Source organism: Chroicocephalus ridibundus, chromosome 2, assembly GCF_963924245.1.
Source record: "Chroicocephalus ridibundus chromosome 2, bChrRid1.1, whole genome shotgun sequence".
In the NCBI taxonomy this organism is placed as follows: Eukaryota; Metazoa; Chordata; class Aves; order Charadriiformes; family Laridae; genus Chroicocephalus; species Chroicocephalus ridibundus.
This window is the reverse complement of record NC_086285.1, coordinates 58099403-58120602: the sequence shown is the minus strand read 5'-3', so window position 1 is coordinate 58120602 and position 21200 is coordinate 58099403. Positions and strand designations below refer to the sequence as shown.

General features: G+C 38.1%; 1 protein-coding gene across 1 annotated transcript in view; it reads right to left on the bottom strand.

The window, feature by feature from the left end:
* Nucleotides 1-2860: 2860 nt before the first annotated feature.
* Nucleotides 2861-21200, bottom strand: part of STK17A (serine/threonine kinase 17a) — a 28832-nt gene continuing 10492 nt past the window's right edge. Inside the window, exons 3-7 of the mRNA XM_063325622.1 lie at nucleotides 15967-16111; nucleotides 9110-9236; nucleotides 8319-8367; nucleotides 8018-8197; nucleotides 2861-7188 (exon numbers count right to left, since the gene is read on the bottom strand). Of these exons, the coding sequence (XP_063181692.1) occupies nucleotides 6855-7188; nucleotides 8018-8197; nucleotides 8319-8367; nucleotides 9110-9236; nucleotides 15967-16111 (835 nt within the window). The 3' untranslated portion in view covers nucleotides 2861-6854. The remainder of the gene's footprint in view (nucleotides 7189-8017; nucleotides 8198-8318; nucleotides 8368-9109; nucleotides 9237-15966; nucleotides 16112-21200) is intronic.

The window sequence follows — 21200 nt, the reverse complement described above, 5'->3', positions numbered from 1 at the left end:
CTTTTTTATGGAGAAAATATTAATCTTTCGATAAAAGAGCCTAAAAAACCAGTTAAACTCCTTTAGAAAGCCACTCTCTTCTGGTTAAGGTCAGGAGGAGCCTCTGGAGATGGTCTGGTCCAACGGCCTCACCCGCAGCAGGGTCAACTAGAGCAGATTGCCTGGGGCTGCGTCCGGTCAGGTTTTGAAGATGACCAAGGGTGGAGACTACACAACGTCTGGCCAAGCTGTACCAGTGTTCAACCATTCTCACAGTAAGAAAAAAAAAAAGCTTTTTCTTGTGTTTAAACAGAATTTCCTGTATTTCAGTGTGTGCTCATTGCCTCTTGTCCTGCCACCGGGCATCGCTGAGAAGAACCTGGCTCCATCCTCTTTACTGTTCCCCCACATGTATTTATACACACTGGTAAGATCCCTCCCAAGCCTTTTTTTCTCCAGGCTGACAGTCCCAGGTCTCTTGGCCTTGTTGACAGGTGCTGCAATCTTTTAATCATCTTAATAATTTTCAGTATGTTAAATAATTTCTTTTAAATTGGCCTGAAAATGTGCGTCGTTCCTTCTCCAGTCATCGGTGTGGTTAAAACAACCATCTTCATGACCTTTGCTGGGTTGCGTGTTTGTTTCTTATTCTCCAGTTTGATTTTAATAGCTTCTGCCAGGCAGTCATCACCCTCAAGCAAGCTATCAAACCAGCAGACTGTTCAGGGCAAGAACTTAATTTACAACTGAGGAACAACAAATATTGCTTAGCAGACTCCTACAATGCTTGCACCTATTTGAGCTGGACCTGACTAGCACACGGGGGCTATATAAAACCAGACGGTTTAAAAGCACTAGCTTCATAAAGGGTAAGCGGGCTGCTGCATTCCCTTTTGGGCATGTTTCTCCAGGTATTGTCCAACTGAGGGGCCTGGCAGGTCACTTCCTGGCTTGGGCTGATGTCTTGCCTCGCACAGGGAACTTGGTCATTTGGCTTCACATCGCATTTTAGAAATGAGGACGCATCCAGTTCTTTCCCGCCGTTCGCCTGCATCCTGTCTGCTCGTCAAAGCAAAATCACTTTCCTGCGTGTTTTCCATGCAAAAGCTGCGAGAAAGTCCCCTGCAGCACGGCACAGGCAGTCCTGTAACACCAGTAGCGAGGGAGGCCTGTCACGTTCTCGGTGCTACTTTGGAAGACACATCACACCTGGCTAAACACCTCTGGTTCATTCTATGTACCACCCATTACAGAAAAATCATGTCATTTCATGACCAACCTAACGCAGTTTCTGTTAATTGGCTTTCCTAGAAGGTTTAGAAGCGAGCACCTTTACTCAACAACTCGGTAGCCTTTGCCTCTCTCTGCTCGGTAAGGCCCGTGACAAGAACTTCCACCCAGCAACCGGACCAGCTGGATCTCACAGGGAGCTACTGGAAGGTGGCAGTCGATAAGGTGATACCCCGACAGCTCAGGAGATTTTCCCGTGAGGAATCGTTGAAAGGCACCTTGTGTAATTCAGTCTGTGCGCTGGGATTACAAACTAATTGCAGAGACGGGGTACGCTGATTTCAACGCATCACCAGCTTAGCTGTGACTCTGATCGCACGAGCGAGCAAAGACTGAATGCAATTAAGTCCTCTGTGTTTACAGGGAAAAAAGATAATCCCTTCAAGTGGTTTAAGTTCCCTTCCCTCTCCTGATTCTGCAGGAACTGCTGTGGTCCTAACGCTCTGCTTCGCTTTGACAAATCCTAACCTTTTCTTAATTAAGAGAGATTTTTATCACACCCATATAGACTTTATTTTTTTTTTTCTGTTTTATAAATCCAGGCTGTATATTTTTATGGAACCAAAAATATTTTACTTCTACAGAGCTGTACTGTTGTACAGGAACAATTAATGAAATGAAGCACTCTTAGAAGAAGAAACGCCTTTCCAGAGAAAAGGAAATACTTTTCTCACCCAGCATCTAGTCGATGCCCTGACTTTCCGCAGAGGAATTCACATCAGGCAAATAGCACGGTTCTGGACACGGTGCGCCTTGGAGAAGATATTGAAGTTTCGCTGTTTCAAAGCACACATTTCGTCACGATTTGGTTAAAGCTGGCTTAGTGATGATTCACAGCTGTCCTACGTCGCACACCATTCACTGGCACTTAAACACCCTTTTCCCAAGCCCACATCCTCAGGCAGGTCACTTCCCACCTGTCGGAATCTCAAATAACAGTCCTAAGTTTAATGGCAATATCTTTCTAGGGTTAGTATAACCCAAGGAAAAAAACCCAGGAAGATTTACATAGATAATGTGACTGTATTTCTTAATCCCAGTGACAGCTTAATTCAACATCTGTAAATGCTGTATTGTGAAGACCTCTACGGTGCAAGCGTATCGCTTTAGAGGGGAAGAGATTATTGGTGCATTTGATATTTGCTGCACAAATTGAACAGATGCGTGAGTCAGAAAACACAAATATCAGTAATCCTGCTATATGGGTGTTGAGAAAAGTAACTTTACAGAAGTCCTTGGAGAAAAGCAAAGGTATTTGAACAGGAGACTCCATTTAACATATTACAACCCAGATGCAGCAATGTATTTCTAGCTAGTGATCGAAGCCAAGCGTGAAGGCGAGCAGTCACCAGCCACAGGAGCGTTTAAGTCGCAGTAGTTTGCAATGCCACGCTGTACTTCAGCTTCACTGTCGATCCCAGTTATCGTGCAGTCATCCTGCACCAGACAAACTAGCCTACGTTTTGTAATTCTGTTTCAAATCCGTAATACTGTCTTGAAGAAAGATTACCGTTTCTTTTTTTAAAAAAAATAATTATTATGTTTTAAAGTGTTTCCCAATGCGTGAAGAACAAAAGACCCATCAGCTGTTCAGAAAACAATATTTCATTTATTGTAAAGTTCCTGAAACAGTAAACACCTTATCAGAAGTACAATGAACTGGCACTATTTCTTTAAAATGTTGAACTGTCTTCCAGGAACAGCACCTGGAATATTCAAGAGAGATTTTAAGCCACGGAATAACTTGGCGCAAGGCCCACCTTCCTCCCTGTCCCCTGCCAGCACCACCGGTGGAGAACAGACAGTTGATTTTTATTTGCATTTCCTACCTAACAGCTCTCAAGGTTCACCTGGCAGATCACAAGCTGGAATTCAACCTTTCGTATTTAGGGACCCTCAAATGAAATATGTAAGAAATGAGACAAATCACAACGCAAATTCAGCTTTGGACAAATAAAAAATTATTTCGTAGAACTTTTAGTTTAATGACTATAAAATCTATAGCCTTTTGCTTAAAGAGGTGAACCTAGCAACAAGACAAGAGGAGGCCAGGCTTTGCTCTCAACTAGATGTTTGCTGTTTATTCCAACAACTGCAGCGGAAGCACAGGCCTGGACCCCCCCGCACCTGTAGATATAGTTCATGTCTCTTGCCTCAGAACCATAGAAACAACAATTCTCCAGCAATTTCTAACACCACCTGCACTTCCATTCCCTTCAGCTTCCTGCATTCAAGAATTCAAGCCACATTCCCAGTGTCAGGAAGGCAGCCAGCAGGTGCCCAGTCTGGAGAGCGGGAACTGGGAGAGCATTCCCCACAAAGGACAAGGAGTTGATTCCTTCTCCGCAACCACCCCCTTTTCCCCCCACAAACACTTTAAGGCATAAGCAGCTTTATTTCCGATGAACCGTGTCTGTACCTGCAGTCCTCCGTATTCACGGAGCTGCGGAAAACCAGCCCTTCCTCGCAAGCTAGTGATTTGTTCCCAGTCTTAATGCGTTACTTCACCAGTAACTAAGCCTCTCAAAAAACCTTAACCCCCTTTCTGCCGCGTAGGGTAAGAATTCCTCATTTACAGCTTTACCCGCGCTTACAGTGGAACAGAAACAGCTCCAAGTGTGTGGGACTGGCTGAGAGTCCTCCAGTTAAACCTCAGAGAAAACTTTTCCTATTACAGGGCCAACCTAAGATGCCTCGTTTATAACTTACACCATTAAACTTCCACAACTTTATACAAATTCTTAATGATGTTAAAAAACACTGTACAAAACCACCTTAAGGCACAAAAAGTTAAACAGAAATGCAGCCCACTTGAAGAGTCAAAGCAGCCAATTCAGGAGAAACTGGCCTTGTAATAAGTACATAGTTCATTTATACATGTTCAGCTTGTCATGCAGTAAACATGGGACAAAATGCATGCTGCTCAGCATCTACCCTTTTTCTTTAGTACCAAGCCCCATCTGAGACGTGATCTGTCGTTACAAATAAGAACTGAAACAGCTTATAGGTTCCTCGGATGATTTGCTTTGAGCAACCATGAGCTATTACACATTTCGGTATGCAGATACGGCACTATAAATTTGTTTCGTAAGGGTGGGATGTGAACACGCTTCAGCCTCAGTGTTTTGCTCAACTTTGTAAAAGCAAGGGAGTATGGATGTGGGAGAAAAATAAAAGCCAAAATGGCAGTGAGGGAAACCGGGAGAAATTTTTATCTTGCAGAAATGAGTTTGATAAGTTAATATCCCCCCCAAGCAAATCATCTTGGGCAAATGACTGAACAGTAAAAGAATGATGCCCGTGAAGAGTACCGTCATGCTTAAAAACTCTGAAACAGATCAGCGTTGTAGGTAGGGTCAAACACGCAGTAATGCAGCTACTGTCCACCTCCAGAATCTTTGAGCCAACAGAGAAGCGGTGTTAACTTCTACTGACGGCCAGCACTACGCAAGAAAGCCGTGCACAGTAGCCTCCCAGCAGCAGTCTGTAGGTCACTGTCTACAGGAGGGGGGGAAAAAAAAAACCAGCAAATGACTCCTTTCTCCAGAGTATGAAAGGCATCTCTGCATTACAATATAAACCACATCCAAACTCTGTTATTCATTTACATACTATTGGATGGTTTTGCTTATATGAAGGTCTTCAAGGAGTGAGAAGTTTCCCTACCTGCATCAATATTCAATATGTAATTCCATGGCGGGGGGGGGAAGAAGCCTGATAGAACGGTTTAATTCAGGTGCAATTTTTCTGATGTGGCTTCAAGCGAAGGCAACCAGACTGCTGGCAATAAAGCCTTATGGAAAAACAATCCCTGCCTGCCCCCCCAGTGTCACACCGCTGCTTTTCAGTTTTCTTTACGAGCGCTTTTTCTCCCACCCTTACAGCAATGCCAGTCAGATCACCCCCAGCACCGCTTGCGTTTTAAGCCATTTACCTTTTGTGTGAAAGAGGAACCATTATATTAACAGAGCACTGAACTCCTGTTCACTCAAAAGATTAAGAGTGTTCTTGGTACATTTGGAATTAGGAAAAATCTGTAGCAACATGGAAAAAAAGGAAAAACTAGCTTAACAGTTTCTAGTCATTGTTTTATAGCAAGAAAACTTTTGTCAGGGTTTATTATAAAGGAACAGCATAAGGAAACCAAATAAATAGTTGAATAGTTAACAGTATGCAATATAATAGTACTAAACTTCAATGACATAAAAATTAAACTTTGGAACAGCGTCAATATGAAAGATTCCTTAGAAAACTAGGACTCGGTCCAAGATCCTCAGACCTGTACATTGCAAAAACCAGTCAATTTTGATACCCAGTTGGTCCCAGCATTGTCCTCTGAGGGACCATGTCCTTTGAGAGGTACGACCCACCCGTACGGCTCCCTAATCCCACTCTGCCCCATCATACACATGCTGGTTTTCCAAGCGCCTAAGGGAGAGTGATCGGGCAGCACGAGGTATGAGTTGTGCTTCATTGTTTCAGAGGAAGCAGCCGCTCCTTCCTCATCTGATAGCTGTATCGAACAAGGTTATGCAATTTAGCCTAAGGATGCTTCTTTCTTCCTTAAAGCAGCAGTTAGAGGAACAGAAAGAAGGCAGCAATGACCTCATGCTCCCAGTAAAACCCCAGCTGCGTTCTGGGGGGGGGTGGGGTGGAATCGAGGGCTGATTTATCATGAGTTGGACAAACTGTCTGATCTAACGCGGTGAAGTCAGTGGCGAGAACTTGAACAGAGCTACATCAGGCCCTCTGTCATTTTCTTTGTTCCACTCATCAACACTGCGCAGTCACACTGAGCTGGATTCTCTTAGCACATGTCACCCAACACAGGAGGGGAAGGGAGTGATCTCTGCCGGCCCTCACGAGTCACTGACTTCAGCAAATTCATCACCCTCTGGAGCGGGGCTTAACTGTGCTCCCAAATAAAGAGGTATCACCACTGCAATCTGGAATTGTTCACCGAGACAGATTTCTTCACCCGTGGGACACACGCATCTCTTGCTAGAGAAGCGCAGCTTACCTGGGCTATACACCAGGCGAGTCTGGGTCTTTGTCATGATGTAAACTTAAAGAAATGTATACATAGTACAGCTTTGAAATCTGTATGTCAAACCAGTTGATCAAATTCTCCTCTCACAATTTTTAGATCAGCAGGTAGTTCCACTGAAGTCAGGAGTGCTAAAAGATGTTTGAGGAAAACCCAGCATTATATTTGCATTAAATGCCAAAATATATCCTAAAATACTCCTCTTGACATCTGTCACTGAAACACTTCCAATGTCAACTTCTCCATAACACTGGAACAATTAACAAAAACTCTGCTATGAAGCAACAACAACAAAAAAACAGAAATAAAAGATACAAACAAAAATAAGCTTTTATCTGTTAAATTCCCATCAGCCACTTGAAATCTTGTTTATTTGTTCCATGAAATTAAAAACTTGGCACATTTTCCTTGGATGCCATTTATCAACATTTTCTTTTATCTAGAACATTTATTGCATATCAGAAATTCACTTGGCTAGGATATTTTTGTTTAGTAGAAAACACTGCCCTCCAGTTATAGCTATGAAGCTCCACACAGTTCAGTAAATGAATTCTCCTGGTATTTCTTGCAGCAACGGTTCCTCAAATTTAAATCGTTTGGAAATAGCTTTCTGCTCAGTTACTTTTTCTTTTTCTGACTGCCTACATTGTCCCAGTGTGTATGAAGCCACTACAATTAGTTCTTCTGTCACTATCGATTCTTCCTCTTCATTTTTCTCAGCATCTACTGATTTTTCAAAGGCAGAATCTGCATCTTTCTGGGTGACATCACTGCTCTCCCCTCCTGTACTCTTATTCCAGACCCTGCAAGCAGGATTATCGCTTTGTTCTAACCATGGATGTTGAAGACATTCTTCAGCAGTTGCCCGGTCCCTGCAGAGGAAGGAAAGTGTTAAAATAAATGTCCAAATGAATTTGAAATCCAGTACCTTGCAAAAGAGATCCATGCAAATTATTCCAAGGATATGACTGTATTAAAGACAGACTGATAGAACTTCTAAAAAATGTGCTGATAGCTACCTTCTACCAAAAAAGAGAGAAATGTTGGAGATGAACTGCCAACATTTAAAATAAAGGAGTTCATAGATCCTTAAGTATCACAGTTTACGCTCCCCTGTTTCCAACTAACTTTCAAAGCTTATACAAATGATTTTTTTTTTCATATAGGAAAATTATCCAATCCTTACATTCTTAAAGAATTCCCATAGACAAGCAATAGGCAATTTCAATAGCTGACACACCCCATGAGGAACTGATGAAGTTCCACAGAAAACACCTCCTCTATTTTGAGACCTGGAATTTCCAATTCACTGCCCATTAAGAAAAGCATGCTAATGAACCAGAAAAGAGAAAGGTACTCTACCAACTCATCAAGAGTAAAAGGCTCAAAGCACAGTTGATTTAAAAGACATCAGCAAAGTACCTCTAAAAGTCCGTATACTGTACCGCATGCTACAATTCATATACAGTTTTATGAAATGAATTTGAGTTTTAATTACTAACACTTAAGAGTCATTCAGAACATGCAAGTTTGGAGGGAAATGGAGAACTTCTCTTTTCGTATACATAAAAAGTAATAGCACAATGAAATACGAATAACCAAAGTTCCCTTATACTTTAAAAATGAGAATGCCAACACTTGCTACATTTAAAACGAATCCAGTCAGACATATTAGCATATAGAATTGTGTATTTTACTTACTCGGGTTTCTTAACCAGCAGAGTTTTGATGAAATCCACGGCAGACTCTGATATGAGGTCAAAGTCTTCTCCAGAGTAACTTACATTCATTTGAGATATATTTAAGAATGTTTCTTGTTTATCATCCCCTAAGAAAGGTGATATCCCTGTTAGCATAACGTATGCCAGTACTCCAATGCTCCTAAATTAAAAGTGAAACAGAAAAGCATTTTTAATTTTTTAATTTTTTTTTTATTTTTTTTTTAAAATCCCCACCTTTTCAGTAAAGTTAGTTACAATGACAATTCATTTGTTCAACTTACCACATGTCAGTTGCTGTACTGATTGGGTCATAACTCAGAATTTCAGGAGCTATTCAGGGAAAAAAAAACAAGTTCCATTTTTGTCATATGTAGACATAATATCATAGTTATATACTGCAATAACAGTCATGTGGTAAGATCTAGTATAAGCCATTTCAACCATGACCATCTTTCGAAATAAGAGATATTTCTATTCAAGTTAAAGTGATTGCTATCATTCATTGGTTTTAAGTAAAACCAATTATTTTCCTTTCATTGCCCTCTTCAGAAGCCAGGTCAGTCTCCTTAGCAATTAAGGAAGCTGTATACAAATTTCTTACGGAAAAACGAGAAATAGCCAACATTCCATATTCCCTCACTGAAACCCATACCCATATATACTATACAATTTAATGATATTTTCAAGTACGTTTTCAAGGCCTGGAATGATTTGCTTTAAAAAAAAATGAAATGGCTATAAACCTCTACAAGCTAAACTATTGCATTCAGAGACTGAATATGTAATTCTGAATTTTTAATCCAAGTAATACTTATCACTGCTAGTAAGAATCATCTAAAGTGTGTTCTCATCTTCAACACAAGCACACAATTATCACTCATTAAGACTGACAAGGCTTGCCAGTTCTAGCTTTTACAGCGGTACCACATCCAAGCATTAACCTGATCTTTCAACACTGTAACGACACAGCCAGCCCAGCATTCACTAAGTTGAGGCAGTTCCTCTTTTCACTCCCCCAAAGCCCGGACAGCCCCCTCCTCGGGGCTACATCACTCACATAGTAACAACTTACCTACATATTCTGGAGTTCCCATAATTTCTCTTAGTTCCTCGCTGCTCTTCATTATTCTGGAAAGGCCAAAATCTACTATCTTAATGTCTCCCAGAGGAGACTTACTGGTTAGAAGAATATTTTGGGGCTGAAAAAACAAAGGAGGAGACTTTCAGAATCACCTAAATCTAATCTCTATGACACCATATCGCGTAATTATTTTAGATCGTGAGTAGCAATAATGCATTCCATAACATGTACGATACCCAGGATCATTTATGGTTGTTTTTTTTCTCCCCGAAGGTGAACTTGAAGAGACACGTAGGCTAAAAGGAGTGGCAGGATTTTCTGTTTATAACTGAGAATCAAACATCTACCTTTATTAGCTTAGAACACATACAAAAGACATGCCAGTAGCTATCATTTAACAATAGCATATAAATACCTCCACATTTGTACCTTTAGTCCTTCATATCACCTATTTACTCCCCTTTCCTCCTTGCTTCCTTCCAATAGATGGTGTAAAATACCTCCTGTTGAAGTGCATCCAAAAACACCCAATCATTTTAAAAGAGCTGAACACATAAAACTATTTTGACTACACCTGTTTAAAGAAAGTCTGTTGCAACCGACCTCAATCTTGTTCAAAGTACAAACAATTGTATTACAGAATACTAACTGAAGAACAGTTTAAAAAAAAAAATACAGCAGCCTGAAAAACAGGTTTAAGAGCATCGCCTTTGGATAAACTTGTTTGCTCTGACGTCACTAGATCTTGGCTGTCATCCTTCAAAGCAACTTTGTGGTCATTAAGAAGTTCCTCACCGTCTAACTCTGAATGCTAGCTCAGTTTAAAAGAAAATAAAATCTGAAAATTAACTTTAGACAATAGGTCTTAAGAGATTTTTTTTGTAACTGAAGCATATTCTTGCCCAAAAAAAAAAAAAGTGTGACCCTCCCTGCCCCTGGGCCAATGATCACATTGGGTTCTAACATTAACTTCTCTAAATGGTAACAGACAGTTGGCACTACATTCATGCCTCTGATGAGCCCAAGTTCCATAAAAGCGAAGTCTTTATTTATTAAGAACCTGGATCATCTTGCAGAGGTGGTTGAAGGAAGGAGGAGGGCAAAAGAGTAAGAGCATGAAAGCAAACGCTGACTGATAATCCAACTCGATTAACACCAACATTTATACCTTTTTCCCCTACTCACTGACCCATTCTCTCCTCCTCCCCATGTCAATCATGAAGGCATGCTTTCACATGAACAGCCCTGCTTTTGAACACCAACGTAAAAACACGCAAGAACCTTTTAGAAACCTTGGGCCAGTTCTTGCTGCAAGACCTAAATATAGTCAAGTTCTTTCATTCCTGCTAAGTTAAACCATAGTATTTCAAACTAAATCCGTGATGCTGTCAATCCATTTTCTGTTTGTAAATCTATGTCTTAAGAACAGATTTTTTTTTTCTTTGCTTACAAACTGGGATCTGGTGGCTTTTGGAGCTGTGTATTACCATACCCTTTATAGTTCACATTTGTTATTCTGTATTTGTATTAGAAAAGCAAACATCCAAAAATGCTGACCATGCCTCCCTAATTAGCCTCTCAGATGTTCTTCCCACTGGGAAGTTTAGTTACTTTCTGAAGAGGCGAATAGAAAGCATGAGAAAAGCATTTGTTCGCTATATTTAAACAAGGAAAAGTTTTTAACTGAAACACTTCATGAAACCCTTAAGCCCTGTATTATAATATTTTAGTGGATAATGTAGTTGCCAGAAGTCTTTATTGTCTTTTTTAAAAAACAACGTTATTACTCAAAACACACCTATGCAGAAAAAGCCTGCCTACTGTATGAATTGAGCCATAAAGCTAAATCAATTCATAATGAAATATCGGTATTTTTCTTCTCTTAAGGAATCATTATGGGGTTCAAGTGAAGTGACAGTCTATATACAAGCATGAAACCTTAAAGAAGCTGTAGTTTTGAACTTGTAGGTTTCGGCCTGACACAGTTACTCTAAAACTTTAAGAAAAGGAAGATCATTTTCCTGCATCTGTACAGCTGTTTCTCTTTTGTTTTTCCCATTCCTATAATACATCTAGGTTTGCCTAATGCTGATTAGCCCACAAAGGCAAGAGAGATGCAAGCCAGAGGCTCTCCTGGTAGCTGTTCTGAAAAGGGCCTTTCACTCTTACCATCAAGCATTAATGTAAATGGCAACTGTCAAATGACAACATTTAAAAACATCCCCTCTACTGCAGTAAGGCTTAAAGGTTCCAATTTAGATGATCTTATGTTGTGCACTGAACAAAAACATAAAAAGAAAAAATTCCTGCCTAATGGACAATCTGAGTGGATGTACTTTACTACCAGATTGGTATGTGCACAGAAACCACATGATGTGGACACATGAGTCTAGCCCCATGTCACATTAGCATGACCAGAAACAGGTACCTTTGGAAAGATGATAAAAACAAGAAGAAAGTTGTATTTTTCCAGCATACTGTCAGCAATCACAACGTTGGGCTTTACGAATTTGAGATTTTGGTTATACCTGTATCATCATGCTAGTGTAACAGCAGTGAAAAGCATAATTTGTCACAACAAATATTAACTAGTCTTAACATTTTTCACTTAAATTGGACTAAAAAGAGCATAGCTTTCTTAGCACGATGAACTTCAGTGCAAAGGCCAAAGTAAAGGCAATATATACAAAGAGCTGTTCTCGCCTACAAACTGTAGAAACTTATTCTGCAGATCACACAAATAGTTTCTGATAAGTGTACTTAGTGAAATATGATACCTACCCTTCAACTCTACATTGCCAGCAGGTTTTGGAATCTTGTAAACTGACTGCACAATGGCAAAATCTATATATTGCAAATTTGCCATTATTCCAGAAGTTTCTATGAACCTATGGCCCTAATATTTCTTGTATCTTTAGTTGGTTTCAAGAAGGATAGGACTTCTAGAATAGGACGCATAATAAAAGTCATGCTTTTAAACTAATCAATGCCTCACCTTAACTTGCAACAGTAAGTATCAAATTTTATGATATTTTAAAATAAGAAAAATCAGATCCCTAGAAGACAAGGCAGGAGTTATCCAAGGAAAAACAGGCAGAAACAGGAAAAACAGAATACCTGGGATACCCCAGCTACATTGTGTGTAAAGATACTAAAGCTGATCAGTCCGCCCTAAAACACTTAAAGGACTCCCATATCTTTAAGCAATTGAAATGTAACAGCAGAATTTGCTTGGGGGTTGGGTTGTTCTGGTCCATGTGCACAAGTGGAAAAAAATGCAACAGTCACTATGAGAATACACATATTAGACTGGCACCACACTTTATTCGCCAAAATAAGCAATGCAAGTATCAAATTAAGAAATAAGGCCATAATCAAAATAGGTTCTGTAGAATCTGGATACTCTATACCTGCCTATTAATAAACAGCTTTGCTCTAATTGCTATAGAGGCTTGAACTCCAGATTAAACTGTTCTTTTGCATTGAAAAAGTGATATTTTAATTTTTAACTCTTTTCTTAATTTCCTGGGTGTTCCTTTAGACAAGGAATACTATGCTTCTATTAATGCTACACTTCTGTGTTATTAACGTTCCACCTTAATCCACCTGGAAAACTCAGTTGAGAAAATTAATCTGTAATGTTTTTTTTAACAGGCCACTACTTTTGTAATTGCATTAGTTTGCTTTCTGAATATTGGTGTAAAATGACACCCCAAACAATTTCAAACAATGATTTTGCTAGTTGTCCTCACTGTACACAACATCTTGAAAATAATACAGAAAGAAGGGAAAGCTGTCTGTTGGATAACCAGCATAATATATACTCTAGGAGAATGCTGTTTAGAGCAGTTATTCTACCAAACCCCAAGGCTATGTAAGGCTCTTTACCTGCCTCCACTGTATACAAAAGGCAGCCAGTCCTTCCTCAAGCCCCACACCTTTTTTTAAATCCTCTTCCATTCTCAACTACTACAAGTTTTTACAAAACACCAATTCAAGATCAAGTCAAACAGCAAAAACACAGAGAAAGGAGTCTTCCCTTACTCTGCAGCTTTTATGCACCATTACGAGGAGATGAAAGACTCCTGACTACAGTCGATGCTATTTAATTTGTAGGGTGTGCATAAACACAATACTGTTGAGTGATATTTAATTTGCACACAGTAGCATTATATTTGCTCTTTCTCCAAGTCAAAACTGGATTACATGACTGGATTTTGCTATTAAAAACAAGCCATTTCTCAACCATCTTTCAGGAGAACCATGCTTTCGGAAAGAAATGATCAGGTGGCAACCCTGCTAGGCCACAAAATACCCCATTTTTCTGCAGTGTTTAGTCTCATAGGAAAAATCTTGCCTCTATTAAGGGGGCAGACAGAAGCTACAGCAAGCTAGCTGTCAGTGTCATAGATCTGGTTGATTAGATTTGTAATACAAAACTACAACAAGCTGACAATCACATACTGACAGCCATTTTGACTTAAATTCTTCTGGGCATGGAGCCTGACTTTTTTTAAAGGTGCAACATAGGAAAACTGGATGGACCTATCAAAAGTTATTTGTACCAGACAAATGAAAGGGAAACCTTTAGAGACCCAAGCATGAAACTAGTAACACGAGAAAAAACACTTTAGCAAGTATTTGTAAACTTTTTTGATATTGGCAAACACCTTGCTTACCAGCAGCACACTTTGCACAAGCCTTCCAAATGTCACCCTACAAAACTAAGTATTTAGTAAATTCCATAGTGCTACAAGCACTAGGTAAAGCAGCATGACCCATACTATACAACAGATGATGGTCTGAGGCCGGTGGGTTAGTAAACATACAGCCAAAACCAGCAACCAACTTCAATTTGGGTTCCTTGAAAAAATGGGCCTCTTTTTTTTTTTTTTTTTTAAAGTCTGGCAAGGCATGTGGGTCAAGCAATCTTTGTAAATCATCGGTTTTAATCCTACAGTTTCCATTACTGTTATTTGCCAATATTCTGAAGACTTTCCTAAACCTTATTTTGCAGAAGACCAATAGTCTCATATATCATGAAAGTAATCACACTGCAATTAGGACTCCTTTTAACATCCGCTTTTCAAAAACATGTTGCACACTGCAGTAATATATAAACATATTAAACTCAAGCGCTAGACAATTTGCTCTGCTAATTAAGTTTTATAAGCCAGCAAAGCAATGCTGGATCTTTCATTGAGAACTGGAGATGCTCAATTTTATAACATAAGTTTTCTGATCAGTTGGAAAGAGTTTGTAAGTTAGGTTTTTATGAACTTTGAAAAAGCTACCCATCCACAAGCTGTCATCAACACTCCAGTCTACTTTTACCATTAAGAAAAGTACTGTAGTCAAATAAAGCACAACGCATTTCTGATTACAGACATCCAGCTGATAGTGCTCAGGAATACCACAGCTTTAACTACAAACATGTATTAATACATACTGTCCACAAAAGACATGTTTTAATTTTACACACTTTGCTTCAAGGAAATTCAGAGGAAGTATTTTTGGCCAACTCAATAGAGGCACCAAGTATCTGGTGTAAGCGTACTGGAACTTTAAGGAATTCTATCTGCTCATTTTTAGTCCTTCTGAACACTTACTCTCACATCACTTGCTAAAAATTTTCCATTAATTATTTGAGTACAATTATTAATATTTTATGTGTATGACTAAATCAATGGGCTACAGAAACTTTTAAAGGATACCAGAAATAATTTGAATAAATGGTTGGAAAACCAAGCAGGTGAGAGACTTGTGTGCAAATATTACTCATCGTCTGCTATAGCTGATGAATGGTGCATGATGTGCCAGGTTATGTATTAAGTATGTACAGCTTGATACTGGAATCTGCTGTCAGCTTCGTACTACTGCCAAAATGCAATTAGTATAAGTAAGGCTCAGCAACAGAAGCAGCATGTAGTGGCTTACTACATACTTAGTAAATATGGGAATTTGACAGGTAAAAAAGAATTTGAAAATTTTAATGCAAGATACTTTTTATACTGTCTGGTGAAGCAATAATGAACTAGTTCAACCTCAAAATGAGATAAAATTGCATCTTCCATATGAGTATGAATAGAAGCTAAAGAAAATTATTGCAGCTTGCTGCCAGTGGGAAATCATAGTTGTCTAGATCCCTGTTACAACTCCCTCCCTAACCATAAGCGATACTCTGGATCTTGTATGATGGCAACTGTACTTTTCTCTTGATTTGGGTCAAAACTATTTTTCAGTAAGAAAAAAATATTTACTCCAGTAAATCATGATAATTGATATACCAATAAGGTAGTGGCCAACTGTTTGGCAATAAATGACAAACCTTTAAGTCTTACAAGTGATTTTAAAAAGCCCCAACTGTTATAAACATATTTAACACATTAATATACTGTTTACCAGTCCTATATGAACACTTCATTCTGAAACAGTACACTTTATACTACTAGCATCTCTGCTATTTTCTGCTTCATTAAAACTCAAGTCAATACAAAAACCAACCTATTTTTTAATGACCATATAATACCCAGACATTTTTACTGCACTTTAAAATGAGCCAGATCTTACTCAAAGTACTCATTTGCAATTTCAGGTGCAACGCAAATCCACTTTTGACTTCATTACATTTCACTTAATCAAATTAAGTTTATATTTAACGTAATCACAGAAACTCCCCAAAAGGATTGCAATCCTGGTGCCTACTGCATCTCAAAGTTGAATTTTATCGTTTGAAGAATAACTAAATAAAAATTGTGTTATTTACAAATTAGCATCAGTATGACATATGACCAATAAGAAAGTCAGCAGATAAGAAATGAATGAGAAAAATACAACAACAATCTTACCTTTAAGTCAAGATGAACCACATTGTTTCTGTGCAAGAATGAAACTCCTTCTAAGATCTGCTTCATAAGTCGTTTAACATCTTTTTCTTTGAAGGCTTCCTCTCTTTCAGCCACACACTGGTCAAAGATTTCACCTCCAGCAGCACTATGGAACAACATGAATTTCATTGTTTCAAAGACTAAGTTATAGCACCCATTTTTTTCTACTTGCACTATTGTATTTAGCACAAGCAAGATGAGCAGGCAGTAGTATCCAATATTGAAATTTTCAGTTATTAAAATCTGGCAAGCTTTTACAGCCTAGGAAGACTTCTCTACAGTATGGCAGCTTTGGAGAGAAACAAACATTTTAGTCATTAGGTTAGAGAATATGGATAGAAACTTTTAGGACTATTTTGGAAATTCTACTGACTATGCTTTAAGATGAATGCCACATTTGTTTGAGGGCAGTGTTTATATAAAGTGTGTGCCTTTTACAATTCTTATGAAACTACATGGAAATTTGGCCAAGGTAAGCTTTTGAAAACACAAAGCAAAACAGCCATACTTCCAATTCTCCTCAAAACACTTTGCACATACTCAAAAGACTAAATGTAAAGTTTATAACTGAATTGTTTGTGAAGTCTCTGGTATACAGGGATGCATTAAGTTTCTAAATGGCTTTCATCTAAAAATACTTTTGAGGATTTTAGCTCTCAGCTTGCTTTCTTATCTTTTGTTTGTGTATGTTTAAATAAATAACAAAGTAATAAAAATATAAAAATAGCTACAGATGAATGAATGTTTTTAAACCATTCTGAGGCTACATGCAGCTACAGCATGTACAACATAACTACACAGCATCAAAAGTAAAATAAGAAGAGCGGAGGCTCCAACTTAAAACAAGAACATTAGAATGGAATCATTTTGCTGCATATGGATTGTTGAATTACTACTTAGCAACACACAAATGAAATCAACACAGACACTTTGTTCTGGATGAAATTCTATAATCAGCCCTTAGTGAAACCCCTGAGGGCAGTATCTTCTCCAGTTACTTCAGACTGTGACATGCCAAACCTGACTTTGCACAAGCATTAATCTTTATTGCTTACTCTTTTCTAATAAATTGTACAGAGGACATTAAATCCAGACGACAGAGAGGCATATTCAACAAGGATGTAAAAGCAAATCAGAGTTCTACAAAAATGGTGCATTTGGATTATGTACCCCCAGAAAAAGAACACTTAAATATACTCAAATTTTCATTTTGCCTATCCTAACTTTGCTGCTACAGTCCTAGGATGTTAAAATGCCTCATGGTTTCTAAAAGAAGTTTTTTGCCTTCCCAGATATTCTCATTACTGTTATTTAAAATTCTCCCTGCAGATTGTTTTACAAGAGAAAAGAATTTAAAAAAGTGTTACATCTTAACTTTTTCTCAAGAGTTTTATATTTCTGTTCTATATGCTTGCTAACCAGTACAGCAGTACAATTAAAACAAGATTTTCTTTTAAAAGAGAAAAGTCCATTAAATTATTGTTTTTCTTCACCCTGTATCAAAGATGATAGACTTCAAGAACAAAATGAGTTTTCATCAAAGAAGTATTAACACTTTAATTCCTCTAGAAAAATCGCATATGCCTGACACCATCACATCTTTCTTCAGCACATTTTTATTTGTAAAAAGATAGTAATATTTCAGCTTTGAACAAATTCTGATATTAATGGCATTTTTAAAATGGACACGGGATAGTGTATTCTCATATTCTAAACCAAATTCCTTTAAAAAGCAACATGAATTGTTTCTATCCCTTCAAGATAAGGATGGAAAAACATCTACTGTAATCAATAAATTAAACTCTCTATTTTAAGAATGCCATATGTTACTTGGAAGAATGATTTAATTCCTTGTAGCAGTAAATTACAATGCACATACACTGATAAGATCTACTACCAGAATTACTAACATGATGTGTTTTACAGCAACAACTCTGGCATTTTGCTGGTATAGTTCTGCCACTTAAAAACAGCAAAACAATACTCCTATTTAATTCTGTGAAATAGAATTTATACCCCAAAACTGCTGTTGTCAACTAGAGATCTCACTTTCTTTTTAATAGACCCAGCCAAAAAATTGGCAAAGGGAGAGCCTTACAAAGCCCCGTTTGCTATATGTCTACTTGGTAGACATCTGTTACAATTAAGTTACACTAATAAATAAACTAACATCGAAGTAGGCATGAAGCTAAAAATGTAAGCTACCTAGAATTTTAATACTACACTTAAAGAACTTAGAATTAAACGTGTTAAAAGTCAAGGCAGTAAGAGCTGAAGCCTACAATGTCCCATCACTGAAATCAAGAGATAGCATTACCATATGAGAGGAGACCAAAAGACCACTTTTTTCAAAAAGGTATTTAAATAATTCTCAGTATTTCTGAGGATTTTTAGGTTTATCAGTGTTTTGAAGAGGGAGACAAGCAAATACAGCCCTTACACATACACACCCACTTCATGACTTATGAAACATGGCCATTCCCAACTACCATAGACAAATACACTTAGCTTTACAAAAAAAGTTTCACATGGAAAGATGGTTTCACATAAAAGGTTTCATTTTTTGATCAGCTTTGCTATTCAGGATGCAGATAGAACAACTACTTCCAGACAATTCATTCTATCCAAAAATTACCACATTGAAACAAGTAACTGGTGACCCTTTACAACATGGGGAAATTTGTTACTGCGGATTGATTCCCTTAAGCAAAACAGTCAACTAGCTGTGAGCCAAGACAGTCACAAGTGGTTGGAAGTACAATGTCAAAATGAACTCCAAAAAGATTCTCCCGCACATCTATGCCAAGTTTTGCCAAGCTCCTTAACAATACTTTCAACTCAGCTATTTTGTATTCCCTAGAGTTCAGGGGGAAAAAACCCACTTAATTAAAACATAGAAGGGATTAAAATACCTGCTAGGAAAGTATTATGGGCATGTCATTGCTATGATTTCTGTATACACACAGACCAAGGGTTCTCTTCTGTTTGTAAGATGTACCCATTTTACCCCCAAGTGCGCATCTTCCATTAAGCTGAGGCTTTTCTAATGGTCATTACGAAATAACAACTTTGCAAACCACTGGGCACCCCCACCCACCTCCACAGAAAATGTTCCTAGAGGATAAAAGCAAAGAATTGTCCTTAGGACAAAAAAGTCTTCAGGAAAACAAGCCATCTTAATCTGAAAAAAATGGATAAGGAAATGCTTAAGAGTACAATGTTTTGAAATCCAGTGTTACTTAGGATGCATTGTTTCTCTAGTACACACTCCCTCAGCTAGGTGTACAAAAAACCGAAGATGTACAAATTCTTTCCAAACTCAAAAGCTACAGCAACCAGAATTCTTTAGCCATTTTAATTTTTTTTTTATGAAAGTACTGTTGTGCTCTTAATTTCTCTATAGTTTCAAGTGAAATTCAGCTGCTCTTCATCAATGAAAAGCATGCTAACATTTTATTACTGCTTATCAGCATAAATGAGCTACAAGTCAGTTAGAAGTCTGAAGCATTAATCTTGGTTACAATTATGTTGACTTTAAAGTCAATGGAGACTGCTTATCTTCCTTCAAACATACCTTAACAATGCGCCATACAGAATTCAGCATCCTACTTCTTTCAAGTACACTACCACAGTCATTAGAAGAATGAACAAATCTATTTCAGTGCATCTGAAAAAATTAAACATTCCCCCAGCTTTAATGGATCAGACATTAAAATAGTCTTCTGAAAGACTCAGAAGTACAAACCCTCAGAGTACAGATATGTAGATAACAAGTTCCTAGAAAACACTTAATCTAAAATGCTGAGTGAGAACATATACAGTCTGCAAGGGCAGAAAATTTACTTCCTGAATCTTATGCTCTGTCAAAAGCCTTTCTTGAAAGGGTTATCTTTGGAAGACAAATGGAAGCTCATCTGCTTTCTGTACACAACCACCAAGGTGGTTGTAACACCATCAGCAAAAGTTCATGTTCGCTACTGCTGCTAGTCATACCCCCTTTCCTTGGCTAGGCATACCATTAGATTGTAAGCCAGCAAATTTACTGAGAATTTTTCCAGTGTAAGGCTACCATAACATACTGATATCCCCAAAAAGAAAACTATAAATCCATATCTGATGAGAGGACATGTGGGAAAAGAATCATCCAAATGCATTAAGTTGTAGATACTGTTCTTTTAAGTTCTTGGTTCTCAGACAAATGCATCTTTTTTTTTTTTCCCTTAACCTTTCCAATCAGGCAGCCCAAGCACTGAATGAAATGGAAACAAAAGGAAAGTAACACCATTTGGGAAGTTTTCCCCTAAAACTTTTTAAAGAGCTCCAGTTCTTGATTTGAGACTGACATCTAGAACAACATTGTTAATTGCTCTAATAGCCAAGATGCAAACATTGGAGTGGCACAGTTATTTCTGATTACAGTGGTTTTGCTTCAAGTTCTATCTGTTGAATCCCATGACAAATGAATCATTTCCTACCAGCAGACTCTTACTTTAAGCAGTCACACCTCCAGTAAGTAATGTCCAAGACAATACAAGTAGTAACATTTATTCGGGTCCAAATAACTATAGGTGAAAAAAAAGCACTTCATCCAGCATATCAAGTAAACCCTGACCATGACTTCATGATGAAAACTTTTTTCTTCTTTTAAAGCAAGCATAACAGAAGTTAATCTACACAAGACCCTGCAAGGTAATTACTCAGTTCAGAAACTTTTCACAGAAAAATACTAAACAGCTTAGATTTTGAAGTTCACATACAGGTTTCTTTAATATCCAACCCACAAATGACCCACTAATATCATCTATCCATTCCATAGATGTGTAAACATATGGTGATGAACACTTATAAAAACACCAGTTCTTAAGCATCAGAAGCTCCATTGCTTGCTCTTTCAAAAGAAACTGGAAAAATGCCAGGTAGTCTACATACAACTATTGAGCCCAAAAGTTATAAAGGGAAAAAAGCAAATTTGATATCTGATATGTCAGTTTTTCCAAACTGCATCTCTACTTTTTTCAGTCAAAGTCCAGTTTTCTTTTTCATTCATTCCATTTTCACTGATATACAGAAACACAACTGACTCACAGATTAATTCCAGGCTTTACATACTACCCCATCAGACTTACTTACCCCTTCAACTCCTACTTAAATCCTCTGTTTGAGGTCTTGTGCCAACAAACAGAAGCCAGAGACTG